This window comes from Peromyscus californicus, unplaced genomic scaffold (genome assembly GCF_007827085.1).
Source record: "Peromyscus californicus insignis strain IS unplaced genomic scaffold, ASM782708v3 Scaffold_23__1_contigs__length_62951481, whole genome shotgun sequence".
Lineage (NCBI taxonomy): Eukaryota > Metazoa > Chordata > Mammalia > Rodentia > Cricetidae > Peromyscus > Peromyscus californicus.
In genome coordinates this window covers 25,612,360-25,631,032 of record NW_026294534.1, presented here as the reverse complement: position 1 = coordinate 25,631,032, position 18,673 = coordinate 25,612,360, and the positions used below count along the sequence as shown (strand labels likewise).

The 18,673-nt window shown below is 45.1% G+C and overlaps 1 protein-coding gene across 8 annotated transcripts in view; it reads left to right on the top strand.

The window, feature by feature from the left end:
- Positions 1 to 18,673, top strand: part of Rbpms (RNA binding protein, mRNA processing factor) — a 163,851-nt gene that overhangs the window by 57,733 nt on the left and 87,445 nt on the right. For all 8 annotated transcript variants that reach the window (XR_008221424.1, XR_008221423.1, XR_008221422.1 and 5 more), the window contains exons 2-4: positions 13,040 to 13,117; positions 15,207 to 15,245; positions 16,579 to 16,641. Coding sequence is in view for 5 of the 8 variants with exons in the window: in XM_052752000.1 (XP_052607960.1) it covers positions 13,040 to 13,117; positions 15,207 to 15,245; positions 16,579 to 16,641 (180 nt within the window). In the remaining 3 variants the exon portion in view is untranslated. The remainder of the gene's footprint in view (positions 1 to 13,039; positions 13,118 to 15,206; positions 15,246 to 16,578; positions 16,642 to 18,673) is intronic.

Genomic DNA, 18,673 nt, shown 5'->3' with positions numbered 1-18,673 from the left:
TGATGCCCACTGTGCATGTCAGCAGTGCTTACAGTGAGGTTGGAAAAGCGATGGAATTGTTGTAGTTTCAAGAACTGGCTCCCAAATCCAGATGTGTGTCTTTTATAATTATTTGCTCTATCTTCTCCCTAGATCCCACTCTAAAATAAGATCCCACTAAACTACACCCTCAGTCCCTTTTGAGTTTTCTTTTGTGACAGGGTCCTGCTAAGCTGCCTTGCTGTCGCTTCCGCCTCAGCCTCTGGATAACGGAATTGCAGTCGTGAGCCAGAATCAGCTGCCTTTAGTTGTTTTTCATTGTTTGGTTTTGAAACATGTTTACTTTTTTCATCTAAGATGGCATCACACATGAAAGTTAGTAGTGAGTGATATAGCCCACAGCACAGATTTAAGTTATTTAGACAACACCATCAACAACAACAACAACAACAAAATGATGGTTGGATCAGTAAAAGATTACCAGAGGGCTCTAGGCTGTTTGTCCAGACACTCCTTTACTCGGAGCGTGCTGCAGATGAGAGGTGCAGAGTTCAGATCCATTTTTATCTCTCTCGGTCCATGTACCTTTGACCCCAACGTCAGCTCGGGGGGTAAAGTATTTATTGTGGTAGTGACCACACTAAAAAGATCTGTTTTTTAAATAGTGAGCATAATTTTGTTCTGTGCCTATATATGCTGTCTCAGCTTTCTGATGACGTCCCTTATTATATTTAGATGACTTAGAAATTCTTCCACTAGATCCAAGTAAATTATAACAGCCTAGATGTGGCCGTTTGGAAGGGTGATTGAAAAGCTTTGGCACGATGGAACTGCCCCTGTGGGATGTTGTTGGTTGTGTCTTTATTTGGTCATATTAGAATGCATTCTCTCTGGCACGGTGAGAGCTGTTTTGCTCACACATATCTTCATCCGTGTTCCAGCCAGAGTTGAGCTGGCACACTGGATTCCAGAGGTCACCGAGGTCTTGTCCACTCTAAGAGGATCTTTCACATGCCCCTAGGTTCAGACAGTTTTGAAAATTCTTTCCCGGTTGGAAAGCACGGCTTTAGAAACTGCCTAGGTTGTTTAAAATGCACCGGCAAGGTGGCTCAGTAGGTACGGGTGTTTGTGCCAAGCTTCCTGACAACCCGAGTTCATCCCTGGAACCCATGGATGGAAGGAGAGAGCCAAGTCCTGCAGGGGGGGTGTGTGTGTGTGTGTGTGTGTGTGTGTGTGTGTGTGTGTGTGTGTGTGTGTGTGTGTGTGTGAACACCTACACAGAATGGATAAATTTGAGTAAAAACAACATTCATTCACAAAGTGGAAAATACAAGCTTGGTTTCTGTAAACTGTGTGATTTGTATTATTTTTAAGCTTCATTTGCATTTATTTTGCGCAGAATTTATCCCCATGTCATATGTTTTTGTGTCCTCACTCTTCTGGGATCTCTCGTCCCATGCAGCTTCCTCTTTGGGCATAGGAGCAGTTTATTCTTTCTCAATGAGGATCGATCAACTGAGTGGGCGGGGGAGGGCTCATGTCAGGTTAATCTGACCGTGAACTCTAGTCTGACGGTGCATCTTAAGTGGTTTCTTCACCTAGATGTGTTCAGTGACCAGAGAATCTGTCAAAACCCTCCAGTTCAGCATTGTTCTCTTCAATTTGAAGCAGGCACAACAAAAATTCAGCTCTGATTTTTGGCCACCAACCTTGTGTCCAGCCCCGCTCTCTGGTTTGGCCTGGGTGCGCCTATCACCTCCACCATTGTACCCCGGAACAGCACACATGGCTTCTTTAAAGTGACATCTTTCATACTCGGTGGCCTCTTGGATATGCGTACCCATGATGCCCTGGGTGGGTTCATGGTTGTTCTCATAGAGAAAGATAAGATTAGAGTCTCTTGATTTGCATGATTCTGTAGCGTTTCCAATCAAGTATTAAACCCTTTTCACAGATCACCTCAGACCTCTCCCAGGAAGAGGAAGCCCCCATTGTTGCTCCTCATCTCTATAGGTGTATTATGCACTCACACAAATTAATTCATTTTACTCTTGTAGCAACAAAAAAAGCGACCCCGAAACGTAGCAGCTCCAAGCATGTGACAGTTGATGAGAGCCAGCTGTTTAGGAGCAGCTTGGCTACTGAGATCTAGCCCGAGGTCTCAAGGTTGCAAGAAGACCTTTTTAGCACAGGTTAGGCCATCTAAGGTCTTACCAGCCTCAGGGATCTAAGTTTTTGCCAGAGGCACCACCATTATCCCCAAAGCCTCTTTATAGGGACTGTTGAGTGTCACCTCAGTCTGACAGCTCGTCTCCTCCCCTCGAGCTCCTGATAAAGGAACCGAACAGACTCTGAAAGCCACACAGACCTTTTTATCTGGCTGCCATACTCTTCTTTGTTAGAAGTGCACCCTCTCACTGGGAAGTGGGGGCACACACCTTTAGTCCCAGCACTCTGGACAGTCGGATCCATGAGTTCAAGGATAGCTACCCAGAGAAACCCTGTCTTGAAAAACAAAACAAAAAAAGGAAGAAAGAAAAGAAAAAAAAGTGAATGGCCACTGGACAGTTAACTGCTAGGTTGCATGGTTGCATATTTAATAAGAAACCGTCAAACTTCTCCGGAGTGATTATGCCCACCAGCAATACCTGTGGGAGCCTATTTCCCTATTTCTGCCAGCATTTCTCATGTTCTAATTTCTTGTATATCAGATGATAGTGTCAGCTGTGGGTCTTAAAGGAGTCATGAAACACATAATGTTCAAAATTATGAAGGAAAGAATTATGATGTATATCCTTCAAGGCATGGTGGTGCGTGCCTTTAACTGCTGTACTCTGGAAGTGGAGGCAGAGGCAGGCAGCTCTCTGTGAGTTCCAGGCTAGCTGGGGTTGCACAGTGAGGTGAGATCCTATCTCAAAAAAAAAAAAAAAAAATAATTACTCATCAAATAATTGTAAGCATGGCTTAAGATGGGAAAGCTTTGGAATGGAGAGGTGAAGTTTCTTGCAGCAGACAAGCAAATTGGCCTCATGTGATTTTTAAAATTTGTAAAACACACCTAAAATCCATGTAAAAAGCTATCTACCTACCAATGTACACATGTATGTATGTATGTATTTGTATGCTTCCATTTCTATAAGGATATTTGTGTGTGTGTGTGTTTCACTAGCCTGGGGCTCATTTATTTGTCTAGGCTTACTAGCCAGTGGGCCTCAGGGATCTACCCGTTCAGTGCTGGGATTGTAGGCCACTCCTCCCTATATATCCCCAGATCCTTATTTTACGTGGGTTTGGGGATCAGACTCAGGTCCTCATGCTTGAGAAGTAAGCATTTTGTGGACTGAGCCATCCCCTGCCCTCTGTCTGGATATCTTAGGTCTGTATGGTAACTTGTTGTGTGCCCGGGGAGGGCCTGGGAAGAGAACATCGTCTCCTAGCCTAGTCTGGCCTTACTCCCTACATCGCTAAGGATGACCTTGAATTCATGACCCACCAGCTTCCATCTCCCAAGTGCACCACCACCCCTGGTTTATGTGATGCTGGGCATCAAACCCAGGGTTTTCCACATTCACGGCAACCACCTGCCAACTTTAGCGACTTTCCAAGCAAGACCCCCTTTTTTTTTAAACTCCTTCCTAGTTCTTGGACTAAGGCTTGCCTTGACTCATTTAATTTATTGTACAGATAACCCGATACTTTATTATGGGGAATAACTTGCTCTCTGAAGGTGAACTGAGCTGGCACTGAAGGATTTTCAGCTGGGTGTTGGGTAACTACCATGGTAAAGCTTTTCCTACAGATTTCCTCATTTGCAGTTCTTACGCATTCTCTAGTGTGAAGACGCTGAGACACTGTACATAGTTACTGGGCATACCTTGCAAACCCAGTTGGCACTGGAGTGAAGTCCCTCCCTCCAGTGGAGGGTGCCCACCGCTGCTGTCAACAGTAAACGCTCTGGGCAGTGTTGGGGGCAGCATCTGCCTATGCCTACTATTCCATTAAGGTCCTTTAAGTGACCATAAGCATCTCTGTGTTCTGTCTGGGTTTGCTTTTTCTGTGTAGTTTAGGATATACAGAATGACTGTTTTCTTTAAATCTGGCTTGTAAAGTAAGAGTCACCCAGTCTCTGTGCAGAAGGAAGGAAGGGAGGTTTGGGAGTTATAATAGAATCTTCTTCATATTTTTGCTTATCTTTCATGCTGTCCATCCATGAGAAAGTCTGCTTTGTGCTGTTCTTTTGACATGTCTTGAGGGTACAGCAAGTACACTCTAGGGAGTTAGAAGGCAAAGCTCTAGTTACAGCGTGCTACTTTAGCGTGTGTGTTCTAAACCATCGTGATTTAGTGGTGTAAGGGGTGTTTGAATGAAGAGTAAGGTTCTGTGGGCCAGCCAGGGTTGCAGGAGCAGCAGCCGGGCACTGGAAACTTGGTTTAAAAAACTAAATGAAGCCGGGCGGTGGTGGCGCACGCCTTTAGTCCCAGCACTCGGGAGGCAGAGCCAGGCGGATCTCTGTGAGTTCGAGGCCAGCCTGGGCTACCAAGTGAGTTCCAGGAAAGGCGCAAAGCTACACAGAGAAACCCTGTCTCGAAAAAACCAAAAAAACAAAAACAAAAACAAAAACAAAAAAAAACTAAATGAAGCCAGAGCAAGCTAGCAGCAGGCCCCAAGTTAATTTCATTGATGAAGTTCTTAAAATATATGTGTGTATACATACACCCTATTTTCTATTTACACTAATAAACTCCCCAAATTCCTGATTTCTTGTCGCATTAAAAATTGGTTTGTAATGAGGTTACCGTGCTCACGTGTGTGAACACCTTTTCTCCTTTAGATGGCAGATAGCCTAGGGGAGACTTACCAGATCGAAAGATGATGAGCCATCTAATAAGAAAGGTCAGCACTGAACACAGGGACTTGATTTACCCATTGCTCACCTGACCCCCTTTTCCTGTGCAGGTTCCGGCAGTACTCAGGCCTTGCTTGAATGAATGTTTCTTTCACATTGCTCCCTTCTTGCCCTGAGCCTTTTAGAGCTTTCTGGGCACCTCAGCGTAATACCAAGGCATTTGGTTGTTCAGTGTGGATTGAGTCGACTCCCTCGGTATCACTTAGGGCACACACTGGTAGATCTCTTGAAATTAGGGAGGCATGGCCTATGGGCAGTTTGGGTTTCCCCACATAATTTAGATAAAGCAGGAAATGCATCATAACAACAATACAGTGACCCTTTCATCCTGTGGTCACTCAGTCCTTGTTCCTACAGTCGCTGTCCTGAAAATACTTTCCCAAGGGATGGGAAAGGAGTGAGTTTAAGTCTAGTGTTGAGGACATTGTCAGGCTACCGGCTCCATCCTGAAGCTGGTGACATTGAGTTGGAGCTGGAGAGATGTATCAGAGATTCAGAGCACCTGTTGCTCTTACAGAGGACTTGGGATTGGTTCCCAGCACCCACATCATGCCTCACAGTGACCTATAACTCCAGTTCCGGGACTGTCTGGCACTCTCTTCAGACTTCCCTAGGTACCAGGCATACATATAGTGTGCAAGCATACATGTAGGCAAAGTATTCATACACATGAAATAAATCTTTTTTTTTTAAAAAGAAGAAGAACCTGGAGCTTGAGAAAGACTGGTCACTTTCTGCTTGGCTGTAATCAGACTCAAATGCCTTGGAGGCCATTTTAATACTTGTGAGTAATCAGTTTTCATGCTGACACCATATGAATAGCAAGCCAAAACAAAACGTTCTTTGGCAATGACCTGGCTAGTAGACCTCCTCCCCTGACTCGTTCGTGTGTGTGGTGTGTGTGTGTGTGTGTGTGTGTGTGTGTGTGTGTGTGTGTGTGTGTGTGTGTGTGTGGTCTGTATAATGTTAACTTGTATGTATGTTTTCAGGGTTGACCGTTCAGTATTAGATAACTGAGAATAATCTAACCAGTGTTTAATATTAGTGGGACTCACTCCCCTTCTCTCCTCTCAGTGTTGAAACAACTCACGCCCTTTAGGATTGGTAGTGCTTAGATAAGCAGGACGTTCTCCCCCCTACCCCCCACCCGAGACTGGCCCTCTGTAGCCCCGAGTGACCTAGCGCTCACCGTGGAGACCTGGTGGCCTCATTCCCAGAGATCACTTGCCCCTGCCCTCCCAGTGCTAAGATGGAAGGCACGCAGCACCCTGTCCTAAGTGAGTCGGCCTGTCTCAGTCCTGAGGCCGAGCCTCTCCCTGGTTGGTGTAGAGTGATCTCTGGAGTGAGCCAGTCCTCAAGCAGGAACAACCTAGTGACAGAAACCAGGCTGGTCCTACACCCCGGGCCGCACCAAGAGTCACCAGCGACCTTTTCTGGTTGGTATGTTAGGAAACATGGACTTAACCGGAACTTACATGCCTATAATGGGAACATTGGGAGATGGAAGCAGGAGGATCAAGAGTTCAAGGCTGCCCTCGGCTACATAGTTCCAGGCCAGCCTAGCAAAACAAAGCAAGAAACACTGACTTGTGGTCAGAGTTGAAATGTGACTCATGTTGCACAAATGTGGTTCGGTTTTCTTTTGTTGGTGGTGGTTTTTTGTTTTGTTTTGTTTGGTTTTTTTTGGATAGGTAAAGCCTAACCCTATGGATCAAGGATGAACAGCAAAATTGGTGGTGGTGGTGGTGGTGGTGGTGGTGGTGGTGGTTTTTTTGTTTTGTTTGTTTTTTTGGCTAGGCAAAGCCTGACCCTATGGATCAAGGATGAACAGGGAAATTGGTGGTGGTGGTGGTGAGATCCAAGAGCAGAAATGGATGTGTAGTTAGTTCTCCCGTGTTTATATATTTGAGGGAATTGGAGACATCGGGCATCCCCTCCCACCCACACACATATACCTGCCATGTATGGCAGAGGAAAGTTCTTTATAATTCCACCCTCCTCTGCTGTTGATGCGTAGATGATGTATCCCTTCAGTATCTTTCCCGCCTTGGAGCATGTAGTGATGTGACAATAATAAAAGAATTAATCTGGAAATACAGAAGAGTTCTGCTGCGCTTTCACTTGGTAATCAGGAGGCTTGTATCACATCAGCAGACATGACTGTCTAGTCACCATTTTATATGTGCAAATTACTAAGTCTGAGCATCTCTCCCCGCCTCCCCACCTCCTGTTTTTCAAGACAGGGTTTCTCTGTGTAGCCCTGACTGACCTGGATCTCACTCTGTGGACCAGGCTGACCTTGAACTCACAGAGATCTGCCTGCCTCTGCCTCCTGAGTGCTGGGATTAAAGGCCTGTGCTACCACCACCACCACCACCAAGAGTTGAACATCTTTTTAAAAGAACCACAATTATTTACAATTTAATTTGTTTATATCCCTTAAGTACATTTGAATTCTTTCATGAGTAGAAACATGAGTGACTTTATTATTAACTGTATATTAGTCTGTCCTTGTTAATGAGAGTACATAGCCTTGAAATGTATTTTTCAGAGGGTATTTGCCTGCATACCCCTCCTTCCTCGTGTGGTTATGTCTCGTTCAGTCTTGGCCTCTGCTTCCTTGAGGCAGGGAGGGTCTCATGTGTACCAGGCTGGTTTTAAACTTCTGGTCATTTGCTGTGATAACAGGTGGGTGCCACCACACCTAGCAGTCCATGACTTACCATTTTTTTTAATCCTTAATTTTATTGGAGGGCAGTCTAAAAACTACTGATCTGTGTGCCTGCTTGTCACATGTAAGGGTTTGTCATTGGTGGTGTCGTTACTGACGCTGTGTGATTGTGACTGAGAAATCAGACCGTTCATCTTGTTTGCCATGACATCTTCAGAACTGTTGACAAGCAAACACTTAAGCCATTTGGGTGCATGTGTTTTTCTTCTTTGTTTATCCAAGACAGGGTTTTTCGGTGTAGCCCTGGCTGTCCCGGAGCTCTTTGTAGACCAGGCTGGCCTCTAACTTGGAAATCGCCCTGCCTCTGCCTCCCGAGTGCCAGCGTTAAAGGTATGCGCCACCAGCACCCAAATTGGATGTTTTTTCTGAAGACTCGTGAATCAGCCCAGAGATCCTATGTCCTCTGTGCCTCCTATTGCGTGAAACACTGCAAAAAAAGAACCTTTTTGGTAACACTACCTGAGAGAGAGCCTTTTCTTTGGATTTGGCTTCCAAAAGAATAGTTCCTACAGAGGCATGATTCATTCACGAAACACACTTAGAAGTTTCTTTTAATTGGAGTCTATTTGTAGGTATAAAAAATGTGAAATATAGGCCAGTAAATAGGCTCTAGGTGGAGGAAAACACATACTGCCTAGCCTGATGTCCTGAGTTCAATTCCTGGGACCTACGTGGTGGAAGGAGAGAACCAACTCCTAAAAATTACTCTCTGCCCTCCACATGTGTCCACACACTCAAGTGAGCACTTGTGCGCACAAGTCTGGCACACCAAATCCCAGTGTGTAGACCATGCCTGTGATCCCAGCTGGGGAGGCTGAGGTAGGCGGGTTGTAAATTCGAGGCCGCCCTGTACTGCATGTAAGACCTTGTCAAAAAGAAAAGAACAAAAGTAAACTGAGAGAACGTTAAAGTTTGTAGAGGGCTAGATAAGCAGAGCTGTGCAACCACAGGTCCTTAGAAAGGGAAAACTGGCCTTTTCCTGTAGCGCGATTTAACACAGTTGAGCACATTTGGATGTAGTCCTTAAAACCGTCATAAACAAAACCTACACAGACTCTCAGGCAAATGATCATCAAGTGTGACCATTGGTTACCAATGTACACCACCATGAGCCTGCCCCCCCACCCCTCCGAGTCTCCCCATCCTCAAGTGAGGCTTTTTCTGTGTTACAAAAGGGCTCTTTTTCTTTTCAAGTCCCATATTCGCACAATGACTTTTGAAGTTTATTAAGTCAGTCAGTCGCTCAAATGGGAAAGCAGCAGCCCTGCTGAGGAGAATACATGGTGGTTCTTACCTGAAGCCCAGCTGTGGCCTCTGCAGTAGTACTGGATGGTGGCTAAGCCATGGATCCTCCTCTGGCCCACAGAGTGGTTTATGCTGTCATTTCTTCTTTCAGCCCTGTTGGGGCAAAAATGAAGCAGTCCCGCCCACAGGATCCATTGGAGCCCCTGGGGATGGAGCTGTCAACGGCTTCATTCTCTTGGACTTCCCTTTGTCCTTGACTGAGAAATGCCTTTTCCTGCCTTATAAGGGAAGATGTATATGTTAAAGGCACAGTGCCCAGCACATCTGTGTCCATAAACAGTGCTGGGAAATTAAGGACTGCCCTCCATAAGTTCATGTGGAGGCATTTGTTTGTTATTTGGGGCGGTGGCGGGGGTACCAGAGGGCTTTGGAGTATTAGGTGTTTGTCTCACTCTTTGGTTCCAGCTGGGTCACCATGTGACCAAGCTAAGTTTTCTGTTGCCATAGGTGACTGTTGAGTTTATGACAGTAAGCTCTCTGCAGGCGAGGGAATCTTTCTGGTTTCCGCAGACTGAAGAAAGACACCCACCACACATTCAGTGCATTGCTATGTGCTGACCCAGGCAGAGAGCGCGGCGATGAGATGGGTCTTAAATCCTATGACTCTTCCCCTGGTTGCCACAGAAAAGCGTGACTGGGATTTAGAAAGCTATTTTTCCCCTTGTTAATTATCTGGATTTTCTTTCTTTGGTCTTCCTCCTCCTCCTCCTTTAGTGAGACTGATTAAATTTACCAAATCTGGAGTGACTAGAAAGGATTGTAAACCCATCATACTCTTGAGTTTAGTAACCTTTAGTTGAATGGCAGTGTATAATGTAAATATTGAAGAATTATTTCCCCTCAGCAATTCCTTCGTCTGCTCAGTCATGGCAGGAAATATGAGAGACTGAGATAACGTGGTAGGCTTCTGAAATGGGGTGAGCACTCCTCGACTCTAGGAAATGCCCCTTTTTGTCTATGTTGACAGGAAATGCCAACCTTAGCTGCCTTCATTTTGAACAAGAGTTGGTTTAGAGGCTTTGTGTTTATAGATGATTTGCAAAGTTAGGCATACCAAGAGTTGGCTTTTCTTCTCCCATATGTAGCAGTTTCTTACTGGAACATTAAAACAAAACTCGTTCACATCTCAGTCTAGAATATTTACCTAAGGCTTCCTCCATTAACATGACAATTTATATTAATGCAAATATTGACCTCTTCTAATTTCTTCAGACGAACTAGATAATAAATCAAGGCAATTCTCAACAAAAGCCTGAAGTGTTTAATCCAGGCATAATGTAGGGTGTGCCTGTAATCCCAACACTTTAGAGGTAGACGCGCTAGGATCATTCAGGGTCATCCCTGGCTGCATAGGAAGTTTGAAGCCAGCGTGGGCTATGTGAAACCATGTCTAACAACAACAACAACAACAACAACAAACCTGCAAACACCTTCACATATAATGCATGCTATTGGAATATTATCATCATAGAAAGAGAAAACACAAAAGCCCTTGTAAACCACAACTGATTCATAGACGCGGGCATCTGTATCCTAAAAGATCTTTGCCCTCTCTAAATTCTGAAATCAAAGTCTATCTTTTCCTTGCACACATTTCACATTTTTCTGTTCACTTACGTGTGTGCGAGTACATGCATTTGCCAGTCAGCGGACACCACAGGAGAGGCGGTTCTTTCCAGAACACGGGTGGTTAGGCTTGGTGGCAAGTGCCTTTACCCTCTGAGCCATCTCCACGCCCTGTTCTCACACATATGATTTAATTGCTGATATACAATACTATTATAGATGAACCACGATTATATTAAGTTGTCTTTTGTTCACAATCCCCGGGGGTCTAGTGAATTCTGTTGGTAAATTGCCTAGCAAGTCTGTAGAACCTCTTTCTTTAGAACAGTAGTAGAAACATTAGTTAACTGCTTGGGTGAACTCCTTAAACATGTCCGATACATGTCACAGCATGCTGTACTGCTGGACAGGTGATGTAACTGTAAAACACAGTCTGCAAACCATGTCGTTCCTCTGCTCATCTTCAGTCCAGTCCATGCTCAGCACGGAGTTAGGGATGTGGTAGGCACTTGAAGATAGGGTTAATTCTCTAGTCCAGCTTGTCCTGGTCAGAACGGCCCAGATGGTATTCAGTGTCTCCCTCTGAGAAGGCAGGTGGGCATAGTGGAGAGTAGAGTTCCCTCGTGTGCTCGTTAGTCATTTCGCCTTTTCCTCGGGAACTTTCTCGGTGACAAAGACGAAAGAAGACATGAGGACCACATAAGAAGTTTGGTCAACAGACTTGACCTGATCGACTGTTTTGGACTACTCCGTCCAACAGCCGCGAAGCACACGTTGTTTAAAGAACTCAGAGAACATTTGCAGTGCTCGGAGCCGTAAAACAAGGAATGGAAGGAGAGTTTGTTTTTAAGTCAAACCTTATCTTACTGTTTGTATCAACAGGTTCGTGGATTGGTACATCCATATAACAGAATACTAATCAGTAATAAAAAGGAATGGACTTTGGATAGACATAACAATATAGTTGAAATTAACTTTATGTTAGTATGAATGAATTGAGACAGACTCAGCACTTTTACTCTGTGGTTCCGTTTTGACTTTAGGATACATATTAATACATACTACTCATCAGTGGTAGCAGATGAGTGATGCCCAGGGATGGTGGGACAGGGCTAGAAGGAAGGATTACAGGAATAAGTGAAGTCAGGAATGAAGGTGGCACAGACCCCTGGAATCCTGGTCAGTACTCAGAATGCTGAGGAAGAAGGATTGTAAGTTCAAGGTCTGCCTGGTCTGTGTGGGGAGACCCTGTTTCTAAAAGGGTAGGTGGTTTGGGACGCATGAGGACACCTTTAAAGGTGATTGATTGTCTCAGTTGTGATGGTTTCACTGTGTGTGTGCATGCGTGTGCGTGTGTGCGTGTGTGTGTGTGTGTGTGTGTGTGTGTGTGTGTGTGTGTGTGAAAACCTAACAAATCCTACATTTTCAGGACATAGCATAGAAGTTAAAAAATAAATAAATTTAAAGAAACCAGTCGGGAATTCTGAGGTTGCTGTGTAACAACAGCATGTGTGAACATGGAAACAGGCTGACATCGTACTGTGCTGGACCAATATAAAAGCCTTATTGATTTGTGATTCTGTCCATAACATGGGAAGTGTTGGAAATCTAGCATATATCCTCCCTCTTCGTCGTCCATGTATGGTTAAAGATTGGACACAATGTCTAATAAGGAGTGCAGTCGTGTCGTCCCAGTTTGAGGAAAGTGAGGACTGTAAGCCAGGCAGTGCCATTCTGTGGCTGCCCTGGCCTCTCAAGCCGGGCAGTGCCCATTCACTGGCCGCTCCTGGCCTCTGGATTCCAGGTCAGGTTCCCAAACCAGGAGGTCTTACATGTGCCCTGTGGTTTGACCCTGGGTTCCTTGTGTAGTCTGGTCCACTCTGCCCCCAGAATGTACTGGGCAGCCCTGCACTTTCCTACCCCCATTTCACCCTCCTCTCTCTCTGGTAAAATCCTACCGATTCTTTGAGGCTCTAGTTGAGATGCTAGCTTGCTTTCTCTGATTTTCAGCCAGAAGCATGTTGTCAGTGTCAGATATGGTAGTAGACACCAGACACAGAGTTTGTACTCAGTGTCTCCCACTTTGTGTGTTTAGACACACGTCCTGAATAACTTGTCATTGGTACCTAGCGGGTACCTTGAAGGTCTATGAGTTGGTTGTGTCATAGAACACAGAAGAAACGGCAGTCAGTGAGAGCAGCTCCTGAGTAGGGTGCTTGAGGAAATCTCAGCACCTTCATGCTTATTAAAATAATGGTAATGAATACCACCAAGGGACACGGTGACAAGAGACCAAAGCAAGAGAAACGAAAAATTTACTTTTTTTTTCAAGTCTGTCATATTGCTATGGTTAGAGTAGCAGTGTAGATTTACTGGCCTCGTGACATAGTTTTAAACTAATGATGAAATTATATTGTGTGTGGGGGGGGGGGGCCCGCTCAATTCACCGTGTCCCAGAACTTTGTGAGAGGAGTCATGGATCCGTTGATTTAAGATGAGAAGTGGCTTCTGGGTTTCCCACACCCTTGCTCACCTGTCGCATTATTTTCTAGGTCCGGACACTATTTGTCAGTGGTCTGCCTCTGGACATCAAACCCCGGGAGCTCTACCTGCTCTTCAGACCATTCAAGGTACTTTATGAGTGTGTCGTCGTCGTAGCCTTCAGAGGAGGAAGAATGTTGGAGGAAGTGCCCCGTAACAGTTTTTTCTTTTAAAGATGCTAATAAGCAAAAGAAAGTTAACATCAGAGTTCTGGCATACAGTCTCACTGGGACAGTAGTCTAACGTTGCCCTTTGGTCTCTGACAGAGAATTCAGAGCAGTCTCTTCTCACTACTGTGAAGAAGGAAACTGGCCCCAGCATTCTCTGTTCCATGTAGGTCAGCTTTAGTAACCTTCAGTTAGAGGCACATCCCTAAGTGCAGAGCATGTGAGTTCCAGAGTGGGTCAGGAGAAAGTATACTGTGTGTCTGGTAGAACACTTACCTAATGTGTCCAAGGCCCTGGGTTTGATTTTTCCCAGCATCACACCCTCCCCAAAAACGATATAAATAACTTACTACATATTTATAGTTGAAATGCAGCAGTAGGGTTTGAGCCCTGTTGGTAGCTGCCCTTTATTGGCTGGAATAGCACGTTAGGCAGGTCTGTATGGACTTGAACAAGCATTCTTGGGGATTAACAACCTTGTGCTTCTTTTATACCAAAAGTCATAAATGTTCAACAGAACAAAATGTTACATACAGGCTAACTTTGTATGAATGGTAGGGAAATTGGTGTTTAATGAACTGCCAAATGGAGTTTCCCATTTTTCGTATGGAAATTTGATCATTTTAGAGATACTGAATGTTGCTGGATTGAAACTTTTTAACAGTTGAGCTTAACCTTAACCATAAAGTTGGCCAAAACTGAAATAACTATACTGTCAAGAAGAAACCTGGAAGGTTGGCCTTTGGGAGCTATAATGTGGCCCGGAAGGCATCACGAATTCAGGACCTGTGAGTTAAGGGAGGTTTTGTTAGCAGTAGGAAGATCACCAGAGCCTGGTGGGGACACTTAAGAGATGGGGGTTTCTGATTCAAGACCAACCTGATTGGAGGACAGTTGAGAGGCTTCGGCTGGGTAGGGATGTGGCAACAGAACACTCGAGGGTGGGGAAGGAGAGAGGTTCAGGAAACAGCTGGTTACATCCCACAAAGGTGCGAGTGCAATTGATGTGCCTAGAAGGCACTATGTGTGTGAGGGTGGAGAGAGAGCTGTTCCCATAATGCATCAGTAGCGGTGACTGCAGAGAGAAACCGTTTGATTCCTGTTTGTGACTTGAACATGGTATGACCCTGCGAGTGCTGCTTTACCTGAGTGAAATACCATTTGTCCTTTGCACCTGAAGCCTGCAGGGTTTTAAATCTCTGGGATTTCCAAGAGAAGGTGCCCCTTGTAGAGTAGGAAGAGGAGTCTTGAGGCATTGAAGGCCTTGGATGGAAATGTTCACAGTAGCTAGTTGGTAACTCAGTTTTCTGCTGGGAAGAGGCGGGGATGACCCAGTCCCAGCACCCTGCCCAGAAACCACAATGCTGAAGTCAGGACCATGGAACATCCCTAGCAACCCTCTTAATTTCAGCCCAGGGCAGCTGACCCTGGTCTGTCTCTACACCGATATTTTTAGCGGTTGCTCATGTCAGTTGGTGTATTTCCCCCTGTATCCACCTGTCAGTGCATGCTACCAGCTATTGGTATTTCTAGAAATAAGCACAAGAGAAATAAGCTAGAGAAAGACAGGAATGCCTTCAACGCCTGAGGATGAGCTGGAATCGTAACATAGGGGAGTGCTTCCTGTTCTCATCAGACTCCACTGTGGAAATGGGCTATTTCAGGAAGCAAGCAGAGCTCAGCGGAATGCTGTGTCTCCTGCTCAGCCCTTCCTGGTAGTTTTCGTATGGTTATCCGTTTTGTATTGTTTTGCAATATTGGGGGCTAAATCCAAGGCTTTTGTGTTTTATGTATGCTGGGCAAGGACTTGACACTGAGCTACACGTAGCTACAGCTCTGCGCCCTGAGCATCTTCTGTCTGTCCGTAACGTTTGTCCCCAGCTAACTTTGAAGGCATTGAGAAGTGCAACATAGTTGATAGTCCCAGTCTTACGTGACTATTCCCCTTACTTGAAGAAGATGGAATTGTCATTTCTTCCTTCTAAACTTGCTCTTTTTTTTTTTTTTTCAGGGCTATGAGGGGTCTCTTATAAAGCTCACATCTAAACAGGTAAGAATTTAGAACTTCTGAACATGATCACCTTTTGCTAATGAAGCCCAATAAATATTTTTTTGTTTCAACTAGGATTTGACCTCTGTGTTATCAGAATTAAAGGTGAAGTTGATTGGGGAATTAGTATAGAAAAACGGTATCTAATTCCATCGTTTCTAGATAGGACGTTTTTCAGATTCAGAAGGTACATAGTGCTCCAGCAGAGTTATACTGAAACTAATTTGTTTCTTCAACAAACAAACTATATTATCCAGATACTTAGCCATAACTTTTTGAGGTTTATTATTCTATGTCTCTTCATTCAGTGCCCATAGAGGACAGAAGAGGGTGTCAGTCCCCTGTAACTGGAGTTACAGGCAGTTGTGAGCCCTCATGTTAGTGCTGGGAATCAAACCAAAAACCCAGGTTCTCAGGAAGAGCAGTCAGTGCTCTCAACCACTGAGCATCTCTCCAGCTCTACTCAAAATTACAGAGTAGTTCTCTTCACAGAATGTTTGTAGTTTATCGAAATATTATATGATAAGGAATCATGCTGTCCACCGAACCCATAAAAGCACAGAGGAATTGCATTTATAGAAAGTACAGGCTAGAGGTGGGAATTGATGGCCATGGGGTTCTTACAGTTCAGAGAGGCTGGCTTAACGTTTCTTACCTTTGAAGCTGAACACTCCGGAGTCACTGACCTGTGCCGTGTCAGAAATGAACTAAACTGCAGGCAGCCCACAAAGATCTAAAGGGAGGGACCCATGTCTTTGAGCAGTGTCCTGCCATGCCTGAGTAAATCCGAGCTGTCTTGAGAGGCCCGGCTTTGGCTGTGATGGAAAGGTTCGTTTGGTAGTTTTGGTTGCGCAGTGAGAACATAGGACTTTTTTACCATTGTGTCATGATATTCCTTGCACTTACAGTGAACCAAAAGGTGATTCCGTTTCTCTTTGCATTTTAAAAGACGAAGAAGCTGAGGTACAGTGAATTTGATTTAGGAACCTAGCGTCTCTCCAACCCAGATTTCCCTCTGTCCCCTGGTCACTGCTGCTCACCTTCCAACCACCTCTGATTTTTTTATTTTCTTTTTTTCTTTTTTAAAAAAGCGATTCTCTAAATTCTTGGCTGTGTCCTTGAAGAACTGCCTTCACCATCCCTTTGATTCACGTGAGAAATCTGGTTGAGCCACCAGGCCCTGATTCTTTGGGATTGGCTTTCTTATTTCCACCCGTTGCCTGTGGTCATTTCTTTGTCTTAGCTCCTTAGTTAGACACCACCCTTGACCTAGAAAACAGGCGTCCCTTGGGTTTGGTTGCTTGTTCTTGACGTTTCTCTCTCTTTCCCACAGCCCGTAGGTTTTGTCAGTTTCGACAGTCGCTCCGAAGCAGAAGCTGCCAAGAACGCTTTGAACGTAAGTGTGCTTCGCTCTGATTGTGAGTGTGCATTGTTCTGATTGCAAGTGTGCATTGCTCTGGTCGCAAGTGTGCATTGCTCTGGTTGCAAGTGTGCATTTCCTTAGGTCATGGGAAACAGTAGAATCCCAGTAGATCAGAAGTCACATGCTCGTGTAACTGGAGTCGTTAATGTCGAAGCCTGGGCCGCCGCAGCCCTGACAAGCTACACCAGCTCCTTGTCCCCCACATACCATTAAAGAGACAAATAATAGTGAACAGAGTCTTAGCCATCGTTCTGTTGTGACGAGACACCATGACCATGACTATGGCAATTCTTACTAAAGAAGGCGTTTACTGGGGGGCTTGCTTACAGCTTCCGAGGCCTCGTTGTCACCTTGTGGGGGAGCGTGGTGGCATGCACAGTGCTGGAGCAGTAGCTGAGAGCTGTGTCCTGAGCTGCAGGCAGCAGGTAGAGAGAGACTGGGTCTGGCATGGGCCTTTGAAACCTCAGTGTCGCACTTCCTCTTAATCCTCCTAATCCTTTAAAGGAGTTCCACTCCCTGGTGACTGAACATTCAGTCAGTGAGCCCGTGGGGACCATTCTCATTCAGCCCATCGCATTCTGCTCCCTGGCCCCGCCCCCAGGCTTTTAGCCATGTCATAATGCAAAAATGCATCCAGTCCAACTTCGAAAATCCCCTCAGTCTGTCGCAGTCTAAAAGTTCAAAGTCCCTGAGACTCAAGGCCATCTCTTAACTGCAACCCCATGTAAAATCAAAATCAAAATGCAGCTCACATACTTCTAACACAGTGGCACAGAATATACATTACCATTCCAAAATGGAGCAGAGCAAGACCTAAAGCCTGCTGGGGAAACCCCAAATCCTGCATCTCCATGTCTGATGTCAAAGCATGTTTCAGGTTTCCATCTCCTTTCAGCTTTGTGGACTTGCAACATGCTTAACTCTCCTGAGCTGATTCCCCATCCGGTCTGCGGCTAGCCCACGACTCTGGCATGTCCAACATCTTGGGGTCTCCCATACAATCCAGGCTTCACCTTCACAGCTTCACACAATGACCTCTCTGGGTCTCCACGTAGGGACACCCCTGACACTGCCTAGTCTCAGGGCTTTCCTTAGCTGTGGACAGAAATTCCACAACCCCTTTCTTGTACCCTTGGTTCTAAAGTCAGAACCACGTGGCCGAGGCTGCCAAGTTCTGCTGCTTGTTGGGGCTGGAACATGGCTTCCTCTTTCAATTTTATGTGCATCAGCCTTCTGTTGTTGATGATTTCCTTCATGGCTTAAGGTTTTCTTTAATTCCTTCTCATAAATGTGGAGCTTAGCTGGGTTGGGGTCTTGCCCTGAGGTCACCACACCGTTTACCCCATTTAGCATCAGGCTTTTCTTCAAACTTGTTATCTCCTTGAGCACTGGACTTAGCTCCATGACACTTCCTGGCGTTCCTTTTCTCCTCAAACTGCACATTTTGTACTTCTCTTTGTCCAGCTTGTTCCTTTTCATTATAGGTCTGCATAAGCGTGATTACTAACAACCACGTAACACAATCAATACTTGGCCCTCTTGAAATCTCCTGCCAATGCATTAATCCCACACTTTTCAATTTAGCTACAGGCAGATTTTTAGTAAAAAAAAAAAAAAAAAAAGTTGCCACATTTTTTCCCAAAAATACCATAAGAATGGTCTCTGGGGTGCTTGCTAATACTCTTCTCTGAACCCTCTTGAGATGGGCCCCCACTGTTCAAATCGCCCCCAGCACTATCTTTTATGCCCCTAGTAGGATGGCCCGTTAAGCCCCACTTAAAGCATTCAACTGTTTAGTCCAAAGTCATCCAATATTCTCCCAACGAACAGCATGGTGAGGCCTGTTATGGTAACACCCGACTCCTGGTACCAGTTTCTTTCTTAGTCATTGTTCTGTTGTTTGAAGAGACACCATGACCATGGCAGCTCTTATTTATAAGAAGAAAGCATTTAATTGGGGGCTTGCTTTCAGTTTCAGGGTTTAGTCCATTATCTTATAGTGATA